Genomic DNA, 20,485 nt, shown 5'->3' on the forward strand with positions numbered 1-20,485 from the left:
TAAGAACTGGATTTGTGGTACACAGGTGGCCAGATATCAACGCGACACAGAGGCGATGCTTGCCACCTTAGCTAGGAAGAACGCTAACGCATTCTGGTCACTAATAAACAACATTGACCTACCAAAGGCGGCAAGACTGGCTACAAGGTGGGCCATCAGGGGCATATCTGGTCAGCCTAGTTTGGGCAGCCCCCCCCCCACATGCAGGCTGGGCTATTTTTGCACTATATGTGGATTTGGCCTGTGTAAGTCTTTTTCCTTTTGTTCTCTACTCCTCTCTCCTTCAACTGTATTTCTTAACTGTCCTTTTCTTTTATATCCTCCTCAGAATTCTTTTCTCCACTTCCCAACCCATTCTTGGGCAGGGAGCTCTATTCTGTTGCCCTTTTCTTTTCCTTTACACATTCCATCCTGCCCCATGGTGGGATGGATAGTTTAAGACAAACACGCACACACAGCACACACATAAATAAAACACACTAAACATTAAACAAAATGCTTTTATTACTCTAGTGTCTGCGTCTTCATTTCGAGGTTTTCCCTTGGGGGAATAGCATGGGCTACATATAGCTTGGGTTCTCTATGCAGGCTGTGTCATTAAACTGTGTGGAGGGCATGTGCGACAAACAGTATACATAGGGAAAGAAGGGCTGGATCTTTGTCCTACTGTAAGCATTGTCAGTCTGGCATTCTTCTGTTCTGTTATATTATGTTATGTTACTATGATTTGACTGTTACTACAAAGCTAGACTGGGTTTTCAGCTTTTACCACGCTTTATGCTACAGTAAGACCACCTCACAGGACTGACGAGCAGGGAGTGAATCTTTCAGGTTGCAAGCCACCAAAATGAACCCCAGTATTTCCCAAAGAGCTGCACTGAGGGCCCAGTCATCCAGAATGGTGAGAATTTGAAGAAATGAAGGTGCTCTAAAATGGGCCAAAAGGCAAGACAAATGGTTATCTGGGAATATTGTACACCTGGAAACCATTTTAATATCAACGTTCAAGAGGGGTTAAATGGCAGAAATGCAAAATTGCCATGTTTTCAACCCCTTAAAAAATTAGTAAAATGTCCATGTTTCCCCCCTTCATGTTAAAACATGTGTATACTGTGCTGAATCACCACATCAGCAGTTTTATAGTACCCAGGCGTGTTCGTTCATGCTAAATGTCTGAGGACGTGAGCACTGTCTTTGGCTCAGCAGGAGCTAAGGCTTTAACACGTTCTGCAGTGCCAGGGTATCATCGTGAGCTGGGGTATGTTGAAACCATGTCCAAGAACACAGGAGGGCACATGCATTTTACATACTCCCCCTAATGACCAGGTTCAATAGACTGATAAACTGGAAGGGCTTATGGGCCCTTTTATTGCATTGATGGAACTTTTTGCACATAAGAACGAATAATGGTCCCCTCCAGTGCAATGAGAGAGTCTTATAAAATGGCACGCTGTGTGTGCCCGTGGAGTGCAAAGCATGTTCCTTCACATGACAACCTACTCCTCTGCTTATCGACCTACATTTCTCCAAAATCTTTTTTCTAAAACTTCCTTGTAGTGCACCTCAATTCTTGAGGCATTTGTGTTCAAAGGAAATGTAGCCATACAGGGTTGCTACGTCTGGAAAAGACCTGGGGCTACGCTGATGTCGGAACTGTCAAGACTAGGGGCTAGCTAGCCCTTTGGTTGTAGCTCCTGAGATTATATACGGGGCTACGACCAAAAGATCAGGGGCTATAGCCCCTAAACACCCCCTAGCAACGCCTCCGGTGGTGCTGCTTTGATGACAGTTGGTTAGGTTTGATAGCTGTGTGTTGCAAAGGTATTCCTCTGTTTACTAACTGCAACCTGTCCCACAACATGATTCAACAAAATCGGTGCAGACGAACAAGGTCAGGCACCACACTAGAATAGCCCTACCTCAAGAAGATGGCGTAAAAAATATAAAAGTCTTCCAGAGCAGTATTGCCTTGCTGGACGATGAGTGTACACCAAGTAGAGGAGAAATCTGCTTGCGTTTGGTATGCCACTAATCCTACACTTGTGCAATTGTGCCAAGTAAGCACAGCTCAAAATAATGTTCTCAAGTTAATTAAAATAAAATAAACAACAGCCTTCACATTTGTGTACAGACATGGCAAGCATTCTCCCACTACTTCGAGTTTCGACAGAATCTGATCACTCTCAATAATCCTCCCAAACAACCGATTTCTCTAAGCTGTTACATCCTAAAATCCTCAAAAAGGAACTGTTGTACGTTTTGTTTATTTTAGGTACGAATTATGAATCTGTATAATTGAATGCACTGTTTTTCATTGAGTTGGGAGCTGGTAAAGCCAATGCATACCATCAATTAGAACAAATACATTAATACATTGTTTTTTAGGGTGCAATTGAGAGAAAATACAAAATATGAACATATTTTCGAAAGGTGATACTGTTTTTATTTTGAAATATGCAAATTCATTAAAATATTACTACATAATAAATATATATATATTATACAGAGCTCCAAATTTTGGAAGAAAATGAAGCATTGGAAACCGCTTTAAAGGAAATCCAAATTCCCACTGAAGAAATTAAGACAATCGAGCTTGGTGGAACAAGTAAGAAGTATATTTTAAAACGTGTTTTCATATTAGGTTTTTATTTGTTTGCTTGCACTATTTGGATCTTCTGTTGAGTAAGGCACAATTAACATGCATGATATTGCTTTGTTTCCTTTGTTTCCATTCTGTTTGAAGTGGAAAGCTGTCTACATAGAACCTAAGTCATGCATACTGAGGCTTCAGTCTTTGGTAGCCACTCAGAGCCCTGGAACTCAAGAGCATCTATTGCACTTTGCTTTGTCCTAGTGGGTTTAGACATGGGGAATCGTTTCTTAATAGTGAAGTTCCTTTCCCTGACCTTTTAGGCCATCACAATGGCCAGCTATTGCTTCTTCGAACTAAAGTCTTTTCATATCAATCACTCTCACATTTAGGTTGCAGGTTTGTTTGAGTTAGATACACTTATTGTCTTATAGCAAACACATTCAAGAGCCCATTGCACACACCAGGTGACCACTGGGCTACCTTAAACTTAACTGTTTATTCACAATACAAATATCAAAAATAATTAAAAACATACATAACACTGCTTTTCTCATAAACTTAAACATATCAAACATTTGACCATCATATGTTTCGCAGAATGCCATTGTTAAGAAATGCATACAATTAATTAGAGGAGTCTGTAGGTGTGTAATTGTATTCAAAATAAAATATCAGTCCATCATTCAGTAATTGCAGAAGTCCTCATCAATGCTCTACACGTTTCGGATATTTCCCTTCCTCAGGAGCAAAGAACTTATAACCTTCACAAATAAATGAAAAGACACTGAAAAGACACTGGGCCTCATTACGAGTATGGAGGTAGCCATGCCACTTTTAGCAGCATGGCTACCCCCATACCGGGTTCCTGGAATGAGGAATTTCCGGGCCATTCCGACCTTGGAGGGCCCGGTAATTCCCTTTCCTGGAACCCAGACCCGGTACATCCCATTCCCATTTGAGCCCCCATAGGGCTCAATGGGAATGGGGAGGATGCTAACAACAGGCCCATTAATGACGGGCCCATTGTTAGTATCCCGGTCTGCAAGCGGGTCCTGCTAAGGACACCTGGTTTTACCAGACGTCCTTAGCGGGACCCGCAAGCAGACCTCGTAGTGAGGCAGCCCCTAATGAACAGTGCCAGTCCGTTACCGGCACCGTTCATTACAGGTCCACACTCGTTGTAATGAGGTCCACTGTTTTAGCATTTACTGATTGTGGTTTTCATAAACAATTAACTTTAAAAAAGATAAAACCTCCGATTATGCCAGCACTTTTTACATAACACAGTGTTTGGTATCTGACAATACTTTTGACATATGTAATTTCCAAAGGTAGATAACTGAACGGATAAGAAAGCAGAAACAATTGATTTTTCTACTGAAGAAGCAACAGGTATTTTGAATCTTATCAAAGCAACACTACATGATGTACAATTAAGAGATCACCCCAAACAAATGATTAAGCAACTAACATTTTTTTAAACAAATACATTAACCAAAACCTCCATACTGCGCTGTGGACAACACTATACTTCAAATGAATTCCAAGAGGTTTAGGAGTTTTGTTACATCGTACTTTGGTCGCCTGGTGTGTGCAACTGGGCTATCAATAGTGTTCGATATCAGACAATTTGTTTATTTGATTTGGATCCAGTGGGAGGATCTACTTACCGTTAGCACTGATAGTTTATTTGAATTTGTAACAATATTAAGAAAAGTCTTTTAAGTGAATTATACAAAACTGCGTGAATGCCACCATTTAATGATTTGTTTAGATTAAAGGAACATTTGCTGATTTCCAGGAATTCTGTTAAAAGATTCAAGTGGATAAAAAAAGTATTTGTTACGCTTTTGTTAAGGGTAGACAGGCAGGGAACATATCCCCACTATCTTGAATAATCCACTGGAATTGATAATCTGGTTGAAGCTCCAATAGTTTGTTCACAGAAGCTCCCACTCACTTGGCTCTCTGTTTGTTGCTAATGAATGAATGTGTTACACCACATTCAATTATTTCATTCATTATAGTTTACTCACTTTGTTGTTACTTGCTTTGTGGTTACTCTCTTAGCTCAATTTTACTGTGTCTTGTGCTGATAAGTCTGGCTTCTCTGAGATCTGATCAGCCACATGCATTTGAAAAGGGGACACTTTGGTAAAGGGTCAACAGAACATGTAAGTCAGAGATGCTAGTCAATAAATGCATTCACAAGCAACAGGTGTGTCGGAATGAACACTTATAGGGCCTAGGGTTCCAACTAATACACAAGAGGGTCAACTATACTACAAATGGCAGGATGTGTTTACTCATATTGTTTAAATCGGCTAAGGGACAATGGGTCCTTTAAAGAGTCCCGATTTTAAAACATAGTTTTAGGGTTATAAGGTCCATCTTGTTTCCTTGCTCAAAACCCACACTCCCAGGACTACAGATCTAAGATTGTTTCTTGACTGTTATGCCCAAGGAACATAGCATCCTGCTCTCTTCTTAGCTCCACAGTCACAGATAGATATGGGCGAGCTCACTTCTTGACAGTCACCCACCAGCAAGTACTTCTCCGCCCTTGCACAGGGTACAGATTTGGAAGAGATATTCTAACCATCTCACTGAAGGTTGCCCCCCTGAACTAATTATGCTTCCCTAAAAAAAAAAGAATGCATGCTTCTTTTATACCCTCCGTAAGTCTTTCAGAAATGGCAATCTGCTACACGTTGCCACACTTAACTCTCGCTTAGCAGTCAAGCACTTCTCTAACATCTGCCACCTCCTCGAACACCTGGACCTTGATGTTCTTGCTCTCACTGGCACCTGGTTTAATTGCAGCTCTGTCACAAGTTTTGACACACTTCTCCCTGAAAGCTACACAATCCTCTCTAAGCCCAGGCTCAACAGGCCAGGAGGAGTTGCCCTGATCTTTCCAGAGTGGATCCCGGTAACCATCATTCCCACTCAGGCCTATTCCACCTTCGAATGCCTGGTCTGCAGGCTCTCGCTCTCTCCTGTCTCCTCTCTTACTCTGGCCACCTTCTATCAGCTGCCGGGCCAGTCCACCCTCTTCCTTTCAGAATGGGCTAACCTGGCATCTTCCCTCCTTTCATCCTCCTCCCAAAACCTCCTGCTGGGGGATCTTAACATCCATTTTGACTCTCCCGACTCCTCAGGAGCTTTCCGCAACCTATGTGACTCTCTCTCTCTCAATTCTACCCTCTGATCTGATGCACAATGCTGGCCACACCTTGGATGCTCTCATCTCCACAGACATTCCTCTCTCTATCCCTCTAACTACCTCACTCTCATGGACTGATCACCCTCTTCTCTGCTCTCACTTGAAGCTTTCTTCTCCTTTAGCACTTGCACACCCTGCACCGCCTCCCACCTTCATGGTCAACCAACCTATGAAAAAAGTATCAGTGAATGCTTTTGCTTCCACCTACTTTCCTCCTACTCTTGTGGCTGACTCCCGCCCTGACACAGCCCTAACTTTCACCTTTCCATCTCCAACACTCTGGGCATCCTTGCCCTTGTCATGAGGATCCGACTGAAGCCTGCCAAAAAGTACAACTCTTGGTATGACTCTGATTTGGCTGACCTTAAAAGCAAGTGCAGGGCAGTGGAACGGAAATGGGGTTCTCCAGGCGCACCCTCTGACAATCTGGCCTGCCACCTTCTGCAAAGGCAATATAGACTCTGCATCTGGTCCAAGAAAAGAGTCCATATTCAAGCCCGCATCTCCGCAGCATCCAACAACAAGGCTGAACTTTTCAAAGTCTGCAAGATCTGGCCAACCCTACTGCATCCTCATCCTCTACTGCACCCACCCAGGCCCTTTGCGAAGCCCTGGCTGCATCCTTCACCACCAAAACACAGGATATCCTATCCACTCTCTCCTCCGCACCCACTCATGCATCGTCATCTCTTGGACCCACCTTGGCCCCCCTCACGGTGCTCTCTCTTCTCTTCTCCCTTTCCCCTGTCACACCTTAATGCCAGTAAGACAGAGATCATCTTCATTGGTACCCCTGCTCCCGCTTTCCCACTTTCACTCTGGCCAGCCTCTCTTCGTCCTGCGCCCTCACCCACCAGTGAGGCAAAAAATCTCGGGGTAATCTTCGACTCTACTCTTTCCTTCTATTCTCACATCTCGGACATCTCCAAGATGTCCCACTTTCAACCGCACTGCCTCAAAGGCATTTTACCTTTTCTCACCTTCCCCCAGAGACTCACCATCTCCAGAGGCCACTTTGCATAATCCACAAAGCTGTCTGGGGCCAGGGCCTTACTACCTACAATGCTCTCTTCCTAAATACTCCTCTTCAAGAGCCCTCCGCTCAGCCTCCTCCAAATATCTGCGGGTGAGCCGCTTTTCCAAACAGAGTTTTGGGGGTAGATCCTTATCCTCGGCAGGTGCCTCCCTCTGGAACAGCCTCCCTGCCTCTCTCTGTCTTGAGCTAGACCTCCTTAAGTTCCGGAAACTCCTCATGACCTTCCTCTTCTCTTCCTCTTTCTCACTCCCTCTCCCCTGCTAACTTCCTTACTCTTCTCTTCTGCTACCCTCCTTCTTCCTCTTCCATACCTGCTCATTTTGCTGACTAGATTCCTGGTGCATCTCCAGGGCTATACAGGTCCCAGGCTCCCCCTCCAGTCCTGCACTTGCCTCCGGGCCTCTGCACTCTGTTTGGCACTACTGCACTCAGAATTCACTCCATGGGAGGGGCAACGACTCTGCTATTAATCCCGGCCCTTGCTGGGTTGGGCGTACTTGTGCCCCCCCCCGAACTCCCTGTATGTGCACTTGAATGACTTTGAACGTACTAGGCCTAGCAAGTCTGTCTGTCCTATCCTCCCTCTGTCTCCCCTCCCTTTCTTGTTTATACCTGAAATAGTCAAGCATAGGTGTATTAGTGTTGACCAACCACCAATCAATTTAAAAATGTTGCCAGGCCTAGTACGGTAGTTTATTGTTCTGTATGTCCTTTCCCCTCCTCCCCCTTTTTCTCCCCACTCTTCATATTGCACTTGCACTATCTGACAAGTCGTTAGGCATAGTACGGTAGTTTATTGATTGGATGCTCTTCTCACCCCACCCAGCCCCCTTCTCTCATTCCTCCTATCATTGTCATGCACTTGCACTAGTTGAAATACCTCTGGCCTAGTCTGCTATTGATTTTTGTTAAGATCATTCAGAATCTTCAAGGACTAAGAATGATGACTGTATTCCCTTGTCCCCTTCCCGCCTTTAAGAACTTTGAAGCACTTCACTTGTGTATAAGCGCTTTACAAATAAACAATTACAATTACCTGCAAGCATGTCTTCAATCTTGCTTAGAGGTTTTGTCAGCCTGCAATATTTGCACCCACCAACCACGGGTCGCCCTTTAGGGAAAAGGTTTCCTTTGGTGTTCCTTCTGCAGATAGCCGCTACCCAGCCTCTGTAGAATATCCCATATTGGGTTTATTGGTTTCTCTTTCTCCGTTTCTTACTCCTCTCAGGTTCTAAGATATCATGCTCTGCAGTCCTGTTATATTCTTTTTGCCACTGATTTTGATCTCACCCACTGTCTGTGTTATAGCTCTGAACGGGCTTCCAGCTTCCTTTATTCCTCTTGATCTGGTCTCACCCGGTATCTTAGATATAGTCCCCTGCAGGCTTCATGCTTTCCTTATTCCTTTTGCGTTGGTCTCAAACAGTGTCTGAGATGGAACCCTCAGCAGGATTCCAGCTTTCTCTCCAGGGCTGTGACACTCCCATGCTGTTTCTGTCTGGCTTCCTCCTGTAATTAGGTTGCTAAAAGGTCTGAGATCCTCCCTGTAGAAAACTCTGGGATTTTATAGTGCCCCTGAATGGCCTGATATTCTCTGTACAGTTCCTCAGGTGTAGGGAATCACCCACTTGATTTCCCTAGCTGATTATATGTATTTCTTCTCCCTTCGTGTTTGGATCTAATCATTAATTGCCAAGTGCAGCCAGGGGTTTAAAGCCACTGTCATTTTGAAGTAAATATTTGAAGGCTAGGAGGGAAGACCTGTTCGGCCACTTGGTTCCTAGGCTCAGCGTTTACCTTGTTGTTTGCTTCTGCTTGCACTATACTGAGTTTTCCATTGCATGAGGGCGTTCCTTTCCCTTCAGGATGGTTGTAGGAGCACTGATTGTTCTCCGAGTACCTTTGAGGAATGAGAGCAGGGAACACTGGGCTCACTCTGGTGTTCTGACTGATGTGGCACATTGTGGGTTCAGAGGGGTTCTTATTGGGAGGCAAGGTGGGTGAAATAAGGCAAGCATAGTATTTCCAAGGGGTACCCTGGTATGTTACGCTGGGCAGTGTCCATCACTGCTGCTAGGACACGTGATGGTTTGGGATAGGTAGAGGGGCACGAGGAATTCTCCCCATGTACCAAATTCCAGATAGCTCCAGACCTACTCTAATCCTTAAAGGAGGTCCAGGCAATGTTACCAGATCATATCACATTCAAATGTCGATCAGGATAACTATGACTCAGCCCAGGGTCTTCATAATCCAATGGCACGTGCAGCTCTCGGTGGGGATCTGCTGGTAGGCAAACCTGGAACGGGGGTGGGGGGTGGGAACAGCCTCAACAACCTATTTCAACTGCATTCTTCAATAACTGTCTACAAGAAGAGTAACCCTTCTGATTGATCCACACGCCAGTTCAGCTAGTGCAGTTTTTGCTCTCTCTCTTGGGTGTTTCCTTCTGGTAATTAGGAACCCCTTTCCAACTGCACTTGTCTTCCAGCTGTGCCATCAGCTGCAAGCATAGTGACTCTGGGAACCCTTCTTAACCCTGCATGCTCCAGTTCAGCTAGTGGAGTTTTCGTTCCTCCCTTTAGGGTGTTTCCTACTGGTTTTAGGCCCCCCTTTCTGGCTGCACTTGCCTTAGAGCTGTGCCATCTGCTGCAGGCAGAGTGACGTCGGGGCAAGAGCAAGCACAATGCATCCACATAAGAAAAGTAATCCACAAGGCGGTATTCAATTTTACCTTTCATACTGGCTATGTGTGGTAACCTGTGCAAGGTTGACGTAACACCTCTCACACTGTGCGCTGCCACCACCTCTCCAGCAAAATCATTGACCCAAATAATGTTAAGCAGGGTAAATTCCATCAGGCACACAAGTGGCAATGCCTCACTGAGTGATGCAGTGTGCTGACTAACATGTTGTTTTGCCTCCCCCAGAGTTTTGTAGCACACAAATGAAATCAGAACGTGTCTGCGACTGTTTTGGAGTAAAGTGTGACCCATACAATTCTCAGCTGTGACAGTTGCAATATTCAGTGATTGCATTACATTGTTGGATGGAAACTGACGTTTTTAAGTTGCATTGCTGCAACTTGTGGCTCTCGTTTAATGCTGTGTTTTTCCTGCATTGCTGTCCTGGTTGAAGTGCAAGATAACTCACACAGTAGTAAACATGCACAAAGCAAGTGCTGAGCATGTTTTTTTTATTTAACTGTGTAGTGAAGGAAGACTATTAGAGCCATTGGGCCTCATTACGAGGTTGAAGGTAGCCCTGCCGGTAAGAGCGGCAAGACTACCTCCATACCGGCATGAAAGTCCAGCACCCACGAATGGGCAATTACCGGGGTATTCCGACCCCGCTGGACACGGTAATTGCTCTTTCGCGGGTGCCTGTAGATCCCCATTCCCATTTCAGCCCCATAGGGCTCAATGGGAATGGGGATGCCTGTACCACCGGCACTGTTCATAACGGTGCCGGTGCTACAGGCATGCTGTGCTCGCTGGTGCCTTTCATTCCATCAGGGCAGACCTGGAGGAATGAAAGGAATCCTCGAGCACAACTGTCCGGTAACAACTGTACCCGCAAGCATACCAGAAAATACCAGAAAATGTAAATTGACCTCTAGGCTCTGTCATTAAATCCTTGAAGACACAAAGTGGCCTGGTGATGTTTCTTATGCACTTTCAACCCATATTGATTACTTCAGGACCTCTCTTGGATGGAAGGGAAAGGAAAGCAGCCAAGTGTCTAGCAACTGTCATGTAGTCAGTGTCCTCTCCAAAGGTCACAACAACTGACACACAAATAAGCTTGAATGTATTAAACAAAAATAAAGCATAAGCTAACAAGTGGAAAGTGGTTTCAGGATGTCTGTAACATGAAGACTCTTGGGAGATGCAGTCTTTGAATTTAGAATTATAAAGAAAAGGACATCAAACAAAAAGGCATTCAGAAACATCTCCTGTTTAAGTAACTGAAATATCCAATCTTTATGACTTTTTCTGTGCACCCAAGGCATCTTCGCCTCTCATGGGATTTAGAGCTTCCTCACTTAGTCAGGTGTTCCAAAAGTGCTTCCCTTCACTGGGGCTCTCCTTCTCTCTGTCACTTAATCCCACCTTTCAGGGGAAAGGGGATCTTCCCCTTTGTTCTTTTACTCAGGGATATGGTGCCCCGCTCACCCTTCCACACCCAGAGATATAGTGTTTGTCTCACTAATTCACAAACAGGGATATAGTGCCCAGCTCACTTTCCTCGGGACATAGTGTTCTGCCAACTAATCTGTACCCAGAAATATAGTGCATTGATCAATCTCCCAGGGATATAGTGCCATGGTCTCTCTCTCTTCACTGTAGCACACCCTTCTTCTGGCCTCATGGGGCTCTCCTCTTCTACTATACACCCCATCATCTGGGGCCAAAGTCACTCTCTTTCTTAGTACTTCTCGCCCTGCAGCTGCAAGGGTAGGAGTAAACCTTTCCTATCACAAGCACTGCTGCTGGCGGGAGGGGGAGCTGGCCTAAGTTAGGTTTTTCCATTTGAGGATCTTTATCTGCTGTCTAAAGGGTCTCTCTGGATATGCTAGTATTTCCCGATAGCATATCTTTTCCTAAATCCCTAAAAGACACCCAGGAATCCGCTCCAGATGTTGGCTCTCTAAGCCTGATGCATTTTGGGAGATGCAGTTCCGAATACCATTTGGAACCTGCTATTTCCTATTTAGGTTCACTCTCAGGGGTTTGGGAATAGTTCAGGGCTGGTCCTGTGAGTCGTACTCTCAGGGAGACCGGGACTGGAAGTGATGTTTGCACTGTGACTTTGTCACACTTAGTCAAAAACATTGCATATGTGCAGCACCCTCATTTTAAACCAATGAATGGAATTTTCTGGCACTAACTGTGCGATTTTCTGCTCCTTAGTATTCATTGCTCTTTTAGTTCTCACAAAAAGAGGATTTCTTCTCCCTAGTAGTTAGTTATGTGAGGATTCTCAGGGTGTCCTCACTTCTTTCCCCAAAATATCCTCTCCCAGGTGGCCAAGGAAAAGCCGTCACTATCAGATCCTGACCCTGGGGGTGGATATGCGGGGGGGGGGATCCCCTGGGAGAAGGAGACCTGGGCAGCGGGGATGAGACAGGGGAGCCCCCATTTCCCTTTCATAAGGAATCAAATGTCCCCCAGGCTTTTATGGGATATTACCAATCATTTCCTTATTTTGTTAGAAAGCCATCTCCCAATACATACCACTATGGTACTGAGACAAGGAAGAAACCACACAGAAACATTCATCAATCCCTTATTGACTCAGATATACACAAACACCACTCTGTTACTGGGACGAGGAACAGGGATGCTGAGTACCAAGACGATTGTGAAATTAAAGTGAATGGCCTGCACCTGAAGCCAATCGGGCAGTATACATGGCCTGCTAAGGTGAGGCTAATGAGATTGCCTGTGGAATGTTTACAGATGGAGAAGTCAGAGGAAAAGGCATGGAAAAGTGTGTGCAAAGTGCTGAGGTGCTGCAGAGTCGTTGCAGCGGAAGCAGAATGTGGCAGACATTTCTGGAAGGTCTCCAATGGCAGGGTTTGACTGCTGACCTCCTGGAGTCAAGAGGACTCCCTCTCTGGTAACCCAGAGGGTTTGGAGACCCTGGAAGAGAGGCGTGCTGAGCCGAGAGCAGCTTCAGCACGAAGAGCCGACCTAAGTGGTGAGCGCAGGAGGACAGCGTTGAGAAAGCAGGTCAGAATGCTCACGAGTGAGCGATGGACATTGGAGACAATGGGAATGCAGGTCGAAATGTAATGTACAGATGAGTGATGACTACGATAACATGAAGGTTGAAATTAATGAATAGAGCAGTTTGTGAATACCGAATTGTACTAAAATTGGGAAGGCCGCGGTATGGCCAGAAAAAGTGAACTTTAAAGTGAAGGAGAAGCCAGTGAACAAGGTGCAAATTCCCAGCCAGCGAGTGAACTGGGAATTTGCAGTTATGTTTTGATATGAATGATCTTAAGTTTTGAAGACCGAACCAAAGGAAAGTAAAAATGATTGAGTGCCACTTGAATGGAAAGCAGAGAAAAGCGTTCCCTGATACAAAGGAACTACAAATTGTGTAAACCAAAGAAAGTAAGTGTTAGTAAAGAATATAAGGAACTGTGAATTGTAGAATCTGAGAGAAAACTTGGCGAGATCCATGAAGAAAAGAGCAATTATACGAGTTGAGAGTTGAAACTATGGCAAATCTATGAGAAGGTTTGATAATCCAGCAGGTGAATGGCTGCAAAACAAGTATTGAAACAGACTGCAGGAATATAAGTCCAATACCACTGTTGAGCTGAAGCTGTGGCTATGTACCTGTGGAAGAGAAGCCAATAAGGTGTATGGGTTGCATGAACTGTAATGGGAGGACCTTGCGGTCCGCCAACTACGCCTAGACCGAATACACCCAACTAAAAAGAAACCATTCAACTCATCTATAAGTTTATGGTTGACTATCAAGAAAGGCTTGGACACTGAACTGAAAGAGTTGAACGTTGTGATATTGAGGAAAGACACAGAAGCCTGAAAGCTCAGTGGAATTGTGCTGTTGTGTTGAAAGCTTGGCAAGGGAACCCATTTTGATTGAAAGTGAACTGTTTGCAATCCTGGCAAAGGGAGAATCCCTTTTACGACCAAGAGCTGGAAGAAGCTCTGCTGCTGACATCCCTACACACTTTGAACAAATAGATGTGAGGGCAAGTATAGGTTTTGGACACAGACAATTACTGACACAGACTACCATTAGTTTCAGTTAGGTCGGAGAATACCAATTCAGCATAGGGCAATTTAGGCCTTATACCAACCTCATTGTGATGTTAATAAAAGATTGCTGCCAAAACTTTCCTCAATTATCTGTGTCTACTTCCTGATTCCTTCACACTGACATCAAATGTCACACAGGTGTATGAAGTGCAAGATTGTCACTGTAATTATCTTCTCCCTTGTAGTCAGAGGTATATGGTTCCAGAGTTAAGGCTGCTGAATGACAATGTCTTAACTGCCTTCAACAAACTGTGGGATTACCTAAAAAATTACCACTCTATTCTTTTTCAGTTTGCTACCACTCTCTCATCCAAGTCCTATTTTAATGTTTTAACTCTTAACTATTCTAGCATGTTATTAAGGAAGTTCAGAACATTTTGGTCTGACAGAATCTGCAGTAATTTGGGCGTTTCAGAATGTATTTCAGTATGTTTTCTGGTTTTAATTCTCATGTGCCCGAGAGTGCCACTTCAATGTGGGGCTTTATGAATGCGAAATCACTCCCTCATTAATTTCCTTTTAGTTGTTGTCAAATATATCCCTGAGCTAAATGCTCCCCCATCTGCCAAACCGCATCACCCATTATTCACAATCTCACACTCTAACATCACAAGCTTTGATGAGATGTTTTGTTCTTTGTCCTCCTTGTGCTGCCTCCTGTTTTCACTCATTCACCCTCCTTGCTCCTGTTAGGGAGAAGTCTCCAGAATGGCTATTTTACCTTACCTGCTGAGTCCCTCAGCAGCTTTGCTGGATTTCTAGGTTTTTATTTTTCACCTGGTAAGAGTGTTAGCCATTTTCCCACTCTTACATGTGTTTTATTGTGTGTGTTTAACATTTTTGTGCTCATAGACTATGGAGCCTCACCTACTCCATCAGCAAAATCTTTTTACTGTGTGTTACACAGCACCTTCAGTGCAGTGACACAAGGTTGTCTTTTTCAGACTTCCCACTCTGAACTCCATTTTCTGTGACTGACTACTGTCTTCCAGAACATGTAAAGTTACCATTGACTTTATTAGTCTTTTTAAAATCACAGACCCAGTACAAACTATCTTACAGATTTCTGGAAAGGGTTAATAGCTATCCCTTTTTGTCTGTTTCCCATGGAACATTGTTTCGCTCCCTTTTCATTAAGATTTGGCTGTTGGCAGTGTTAACTACCCTAATTTTCCTACCGCGGTTATTTTAAATAGCCTTGGCATTGTTTTAGGCTCTCTTAGTAGCCTCGAACTTAAACCTGCTGGACCATATTTACTTTTATACGGTTCCGGCTGGGTTTATTCGCCATTTCTTTTTGTAAAAGTCTTTCTCGTGCTTTACTCTGTGTACCAAACCAGGTTTGTTTTTTTTGTTCGCCGTCCTTTGGCGGGCTTCTGCACAGAAGCCCTCCTTAGGCGCCTGAATGTCTGAGGGGGACAGGTTGTGAGGGAGGGGTTTGCGACTCTCTGCACAGGGTCTCCTTGGAGACCCATATTGCACTCTGGTATGATTGGCTGTGGTGACTGTCCCGACGGGACAGCCACCCTGACTGTGTGATTGACAGCCGGGCTGTGTGAATGGGGGAAAACTGCATAAAAAGCAGAACTCTGGGACTGAGAAGGCAGAGTCGCCACTGCATCGAGAGAACCGAAGAGAAGCTGACAGAAGAGGACCTCTACCATGACTGAACCTCCTGGTGAAGCCCTGCTGCGGGTTTGAATCTCCAAATTTTGACGACAGGGAAGATCTGCAAGGATTCATCTCCCCTTGAGCTGGTGGGTACAACCAGTTCACCAAACTGCAAGCCAACCTCCCTCCTCTGGTCGAATTTGCTGTGCAGAGCTACAGTGAATCGGATAGCCAGGAGGCTCGGACCCTGCTTGGGTTTTAAGGAGCGCACCTTTTATTTGTTGCTCTGCTCTGCTGCTGGTTTCTTCCCTGGGCAGTGCAGGACCCTCCAGTCTTCCTACTCCGTGTCAGTCCGACAGTCACTTCAGGAACCGTGAGCCTGCATGACCTGCCAGGAACGGCCGCCTCAGCTACAGCCTTCTTCTCCATTTAAGGTACTGTTCACATCCGGTCGCTCGTTCCGTCCAACCGCGGTAAAAATGTTTGAAATCTTTTGCCAATCCGAGGGCTTGTACTTTTCTATTCTTTAAAGTAACTTTTTCGTCCGACCAACTTCGTTCAGAACTCTTGGCAAAGACTTAACCGCAAACTACTCTGAACTGTGTGATCCTCTGCAAAGACGTTGGTCCATTGACTTTGGCCCAGGCCTCTTGATTTGATTTCCTCACTGTAGTTACTTTCTCTAGATTGCCTTGCTTACTTACTTATTGGTGCTGCTCAACCTTTGTCTAACTTTGTCTTTCCCTCCCTTTTAAATTACTGGAGTGCCATTTTGCACACACATTTTGAGCTTAACTTGTCCAGAATCTATTGGGTTTGGTGTGGTGTACTAAGATTGTGATTTTTCCACTGCTTGATAATAGTGAAATGCTTTATAACGGATGTGTAAATAAATGTATATTCTTTTACTCAGAAACCTTGAGTCAGTGTTTGTTTGAACCATAGTAATTGCTGTCCTTTGTGTAACTATTGGTACTGCTCACTTTACTCTTGAGATAAGTCTGGCTGCTCAGCCATCACTACCACCTTACTGTGTATTACAGGCTTGTACCAAAGGTGAATTTGTACTGTTACTTGTAGTCTTAATTGTGTGTGTGTTCCCAAAGGGTACTGCATATGATTCTGCCTAACAGCTCCCCATCATTAGAACGTGTTCCCTGACATTAAGCCCACCCCCACTGTACCTGGATTTAAGACTGCCATTTAAAGGACCCTCATTTTCCTTGAATGAGCACAGGCCCTTTCGTAGTCCCATCCCACATGAGATCCTCTATCACTGCAACTATGTGTAAATAATGTAAATAGTAATCTCTGTGTATGTCTCTATGTGTTCCTTTTTTGTCAGTGTCACTCCCTATTGATGTTTCAATGCTAACCGACTCATCACCTGTTTATTGTATCCTTGAAAGCAGCTAGCATTCGGTATAGGGAACCAAAGCATGTCGTTGCACTGTCAACCCAAAAACCCATATGCGCAAAGCTTTTTGTGAAAACTATTCCCACTCTTCCAACAAAATACAAATACCTCTCTAAATGAACACCAATTATTTTTGTTGTGTACATTGTTTGCTACAAACGTTATACATACAACCAGATAACTTATGAAATACAATCACTAAAATTATAACACATTTCTTAAAACCAGTAATATATCATTTTAGATGTCATCGTATAAAATATTTACTTGTATTTTAGAGCATTAAACAATGCATAAAAAATATGCATGTCTAAGTTCCTCATACAAGTAATCACAGTTTAAAACTCATAAATCAATTTCAAAACCTTTACAAAGGTCACAACCTTAATTAATAATGATGTTGGTTGACCAGATAAAATTCTATACCAGGGGTTTGTGTTCAAATACATAACATCATGCACATTGTCTTTAAAAACATCTCTGTTCTCCTGAAGGCAAGGACAATGGTTTAAATGTGTGACTTAGGATTTCTTCAGTTTGTTGGCAAAACCTGCCCAGATTGTTCACACTGAGACCTCTAATAGAATTTCCCATGTTTGTATTAAATTGAACTTGATCCTTAAAAATGTTCTCAGAACTCTGCCATCTAGAGATTTGGTCACATAGCCAGGAATGGTAGGTACCTCTTTTTGTATTCCAGTCAAAATGAGTTTTCACAACTAGCTACCCTGCTTTCGCATACACAGGTTGTCAAATGCGGACAGGCAATGCAAATATCGTACTGTAGTAAATTATTAATATAACCAGAGATCATGTCAGGTTGAAAAACCACATATTTTAATCAGTATACAAATACAACAAAAGGCTAAAATATATAAAAGACAAAAGATTATGTCTAAGCAAGTAGTCTTGCATAGCACATTGACCATACAGGAAAAGCGAGAACAAAAGATGTTAAATTGGTTTCAATGACTTTTGTGATGTTAGTAACAAAAGTGAGATACATTTAATGTCTGTCTCCATATATTGGTCATCTCTATGGGGCGTCTGAAAGTTGTGGAATCTCCTTTTGACTATATTACCTTTGTCACCCACAACAGCCCCCTTCACAAAAAGAGGAAACCCATTGCTCAACCTTATTTACCCTCTTTCTGTATTCGCCATCCATAAATTACTAAAAAGTGTATTCAGACTTTTCAAGTCACTGGTTTCAATCCAATCTAGATCATAGATCATAGATCTTTTTCTTTATTGCATCAGGGTTGTTCACAAGAACCTCAGCTTCTCCATGGTATCATTACATTCCATTGTATATTATGATATACAGCCTGGTTTACCATTCTCCATCTGTTTACAGATTATATAATATAAGGAATCAGATTTTACCATAATAAGTTTCCTGTATAATGTTAGAGCTTTCCATGTAACACTGCAAGACATGGAAGTTAGTCCCATTTCGTATCTTATTATGGCCGCAGGAACACCATTTGGTAGATTGAGAGCTTGGTGCCATATTTTCCCCTTTAACCTTGCGAATTCAAAATTCTCGGAAAACAGGCTTATTTCCATCCCATATAAAATATCTGAGAGTACCTTCAACCTTCCCTTGGATACATCCACATCAGAAAAGAAAGAAAGAACTCCGTCCAAAGTGACTTAGACTAAACAATAAGAATCACAGAATGTTTGGTCTGAATTTGTGTTGAAATTACTTGTTCCAACCACAAATACAGGCAACCAAATAACTAGGCGCTAACATTTGCATTCCAAGGCATTGCAAAAATCATCAAAGCACTGAGACAATTGGAAATTAATCACCACAAGACACAAGAATTCAAGGAAATTGGTGAACTTACTTCAAACAACTTCCGCAGTAAATAGAAAGTATATGTACGCAAACGATTAAACAAATGTACTACGCGTCACAAAAATAATTGTTGGAAGCAACATATCTCAAGAGTGCAATTTGGCAGAGCAGGTAAACAGTAAAAAAAAAAAAGTAACAAACCTGAAAGAACAATTTAAGGTTATGAAGGACAAAGAAAAAAATGCTTTTTATCTCGCACTTCATGTCAGATTCCGGCCTCTAAGCATGGCACAAGGACATTACTCCTAAACATGAAGGGCAGGGCATCATTACTCCACTATGAACACATTGGACACTGCTTGTCCCCAAATATTGTAGAGCATCTTTGTAAGCAGCAATCTGCTGAACATGTTCAGTGGCCTCTTAAATAAATTAAACTATATATGCATCAAAACCACAAAAATCCTACACAGGCGGCAACTAGCGCTGCTTGCTAAGCAAAGGCCACAAATATTCCTAAGACATTAGTGAAAAAAAATACAATGCAGCACAGAACGGAAAATAAGTGGATGATGGGTAGGTTTCCATATTGTCTCCAAATACCAAAAACGTGGTATAGAGAGGAAGGGTGTATTAAATATTCTAATTCATGTACCCCCAGGACATGATGCAGCCTTGAAATAAACTATGCAAGAATAACCCCTTCAAACAGTCATCAGGGGTAAAACAGGAGTGCTCCCACATTCCAACCCTATGTTACCAATACATGAATGACCAGGTAGCCTCCTTAGAAAAATCACTTGGCCGTAGATCACTAATAGAAAATGCAAAGATAAATTGCCTTTCTACCAGGGGCCTTATTATCTAACGCTTACACTAGTGCTACAAATGTACCAAATGCTTTTCAGATCAGTTCTGCAGTTTGTGTTATATGGAATATGGAACACAGGTTTTGCCCCAGTCCATATTACCCACAAATGTTTGCACTTGAACAAAAATGAAACAGTTTCATTCTTGTACTATGTATGCTCTGAGGCAGCACACATAGTACAAAAACGATTTTGCCTCAAAGTACCATCTTTCAAATTGGAAAATCGGAACAATTTATGGTATTGCTCCTTGTTGTATAAACAGAAAAAACAAAGATCCGTGCTCTGTCATCTTGCACTGAATCTCAATGTTACGTAATCGGGTCCCAGCTAAATTTGGAACAAGCTTTATTTACTCTACAAATTGGTCAAATTCAAAGTGCTGCACTGCAAAAATCTTTAGGTAATATAGATTGTGGCAAGAGCGTTTGGCTTCATTCGGTATTCTGCAAGCAGACAGTTGGTGTCCAACAGAACAAGGCCTAAAACAATCTTAAGATACTTCACATCTACTGTAATGAATGATGCCTGAGAAGCAAAGAACAGGTGAGAGTCATGATGTCCTGGATAGAATCCAAAATAAGATCCCACCAATGCCACCAAGAGAAGGTCTTGGAAGTGTTTTGACGTCTCCATATGATCATTTGATTTTGTCATTTTGGCAATATTCAAAACAGTGGGAACTGGGCCCGCCCATTTAACCAGGACTATACAAATCAGGATACCTGGGGCCATACACTTTACAAGTGTAATTTAACGCAATATTAGCACTAGGGAAAATATTGTTTGAATGCAAAAACAACACTACACTTTTCATGCAATTTTGCATTAGGGCAAATCTTGACTGCAAATACCATTCGATATTATCGCTAAGGCAAACATTACCATGCCCCAGCTACCATAAGCAGTCTAATTATAGATGCTACCTTTCATCAACCTAATAAAAATGAAGAGCTGAGTCGGCCCTACAATGATTCAAACCTGTAGCTTGCACGCAGATCTCATAATCAAGGGCATGCTATAACCCTCTGAGTTGTCTTAACAGCTTTAATGTTTGCGTTTATAAAATTCACGAGGCTGTCTCTGTGTGGCAAGATAATGCAGTGGACATTGAGAACATTCTGTG

At 43.1% G+C, this 20,485-nt stretch overlaps 1 protein-coding gene across 1 annotated transcript in view; it reads left to right on the forward strand.

Moving 5' to 3' along the window:
* FAP (fibroblast activation protein alpha) overlaps window positions 1–20,485 on the forward strand; it is a 1,146,500-nt gene that overhangs the window by 664,384 nt on the left and 461,631 nt on the right. The window contains exon 18 of the mRNA XM_069616321.1: window positions 2,507–2,605. Coding sequence (XP_069472422.1) covers window positions 2,507–2,605 — 99 coding nt within the window. The remainder of the gene's footprint in view (window positions 1–2,506; window positions 2,606–20,485) is intronic.

Source organism: Ambystoma mexicanum, chromosome 9, assembly GCF_040938575.1.
Source record: "Ambystoma mexicanum isolate Mex_15411 chromosome 9, UKY_AmexF1_1, whole genome shotgun sequence".
Classification (NCBI taxonomy): Eukaryota; Metazoa; Chordata; class Amphibia; order Caudata; family Ambystomatidae; genus Ambystoma; species Ambystoma mexicanum.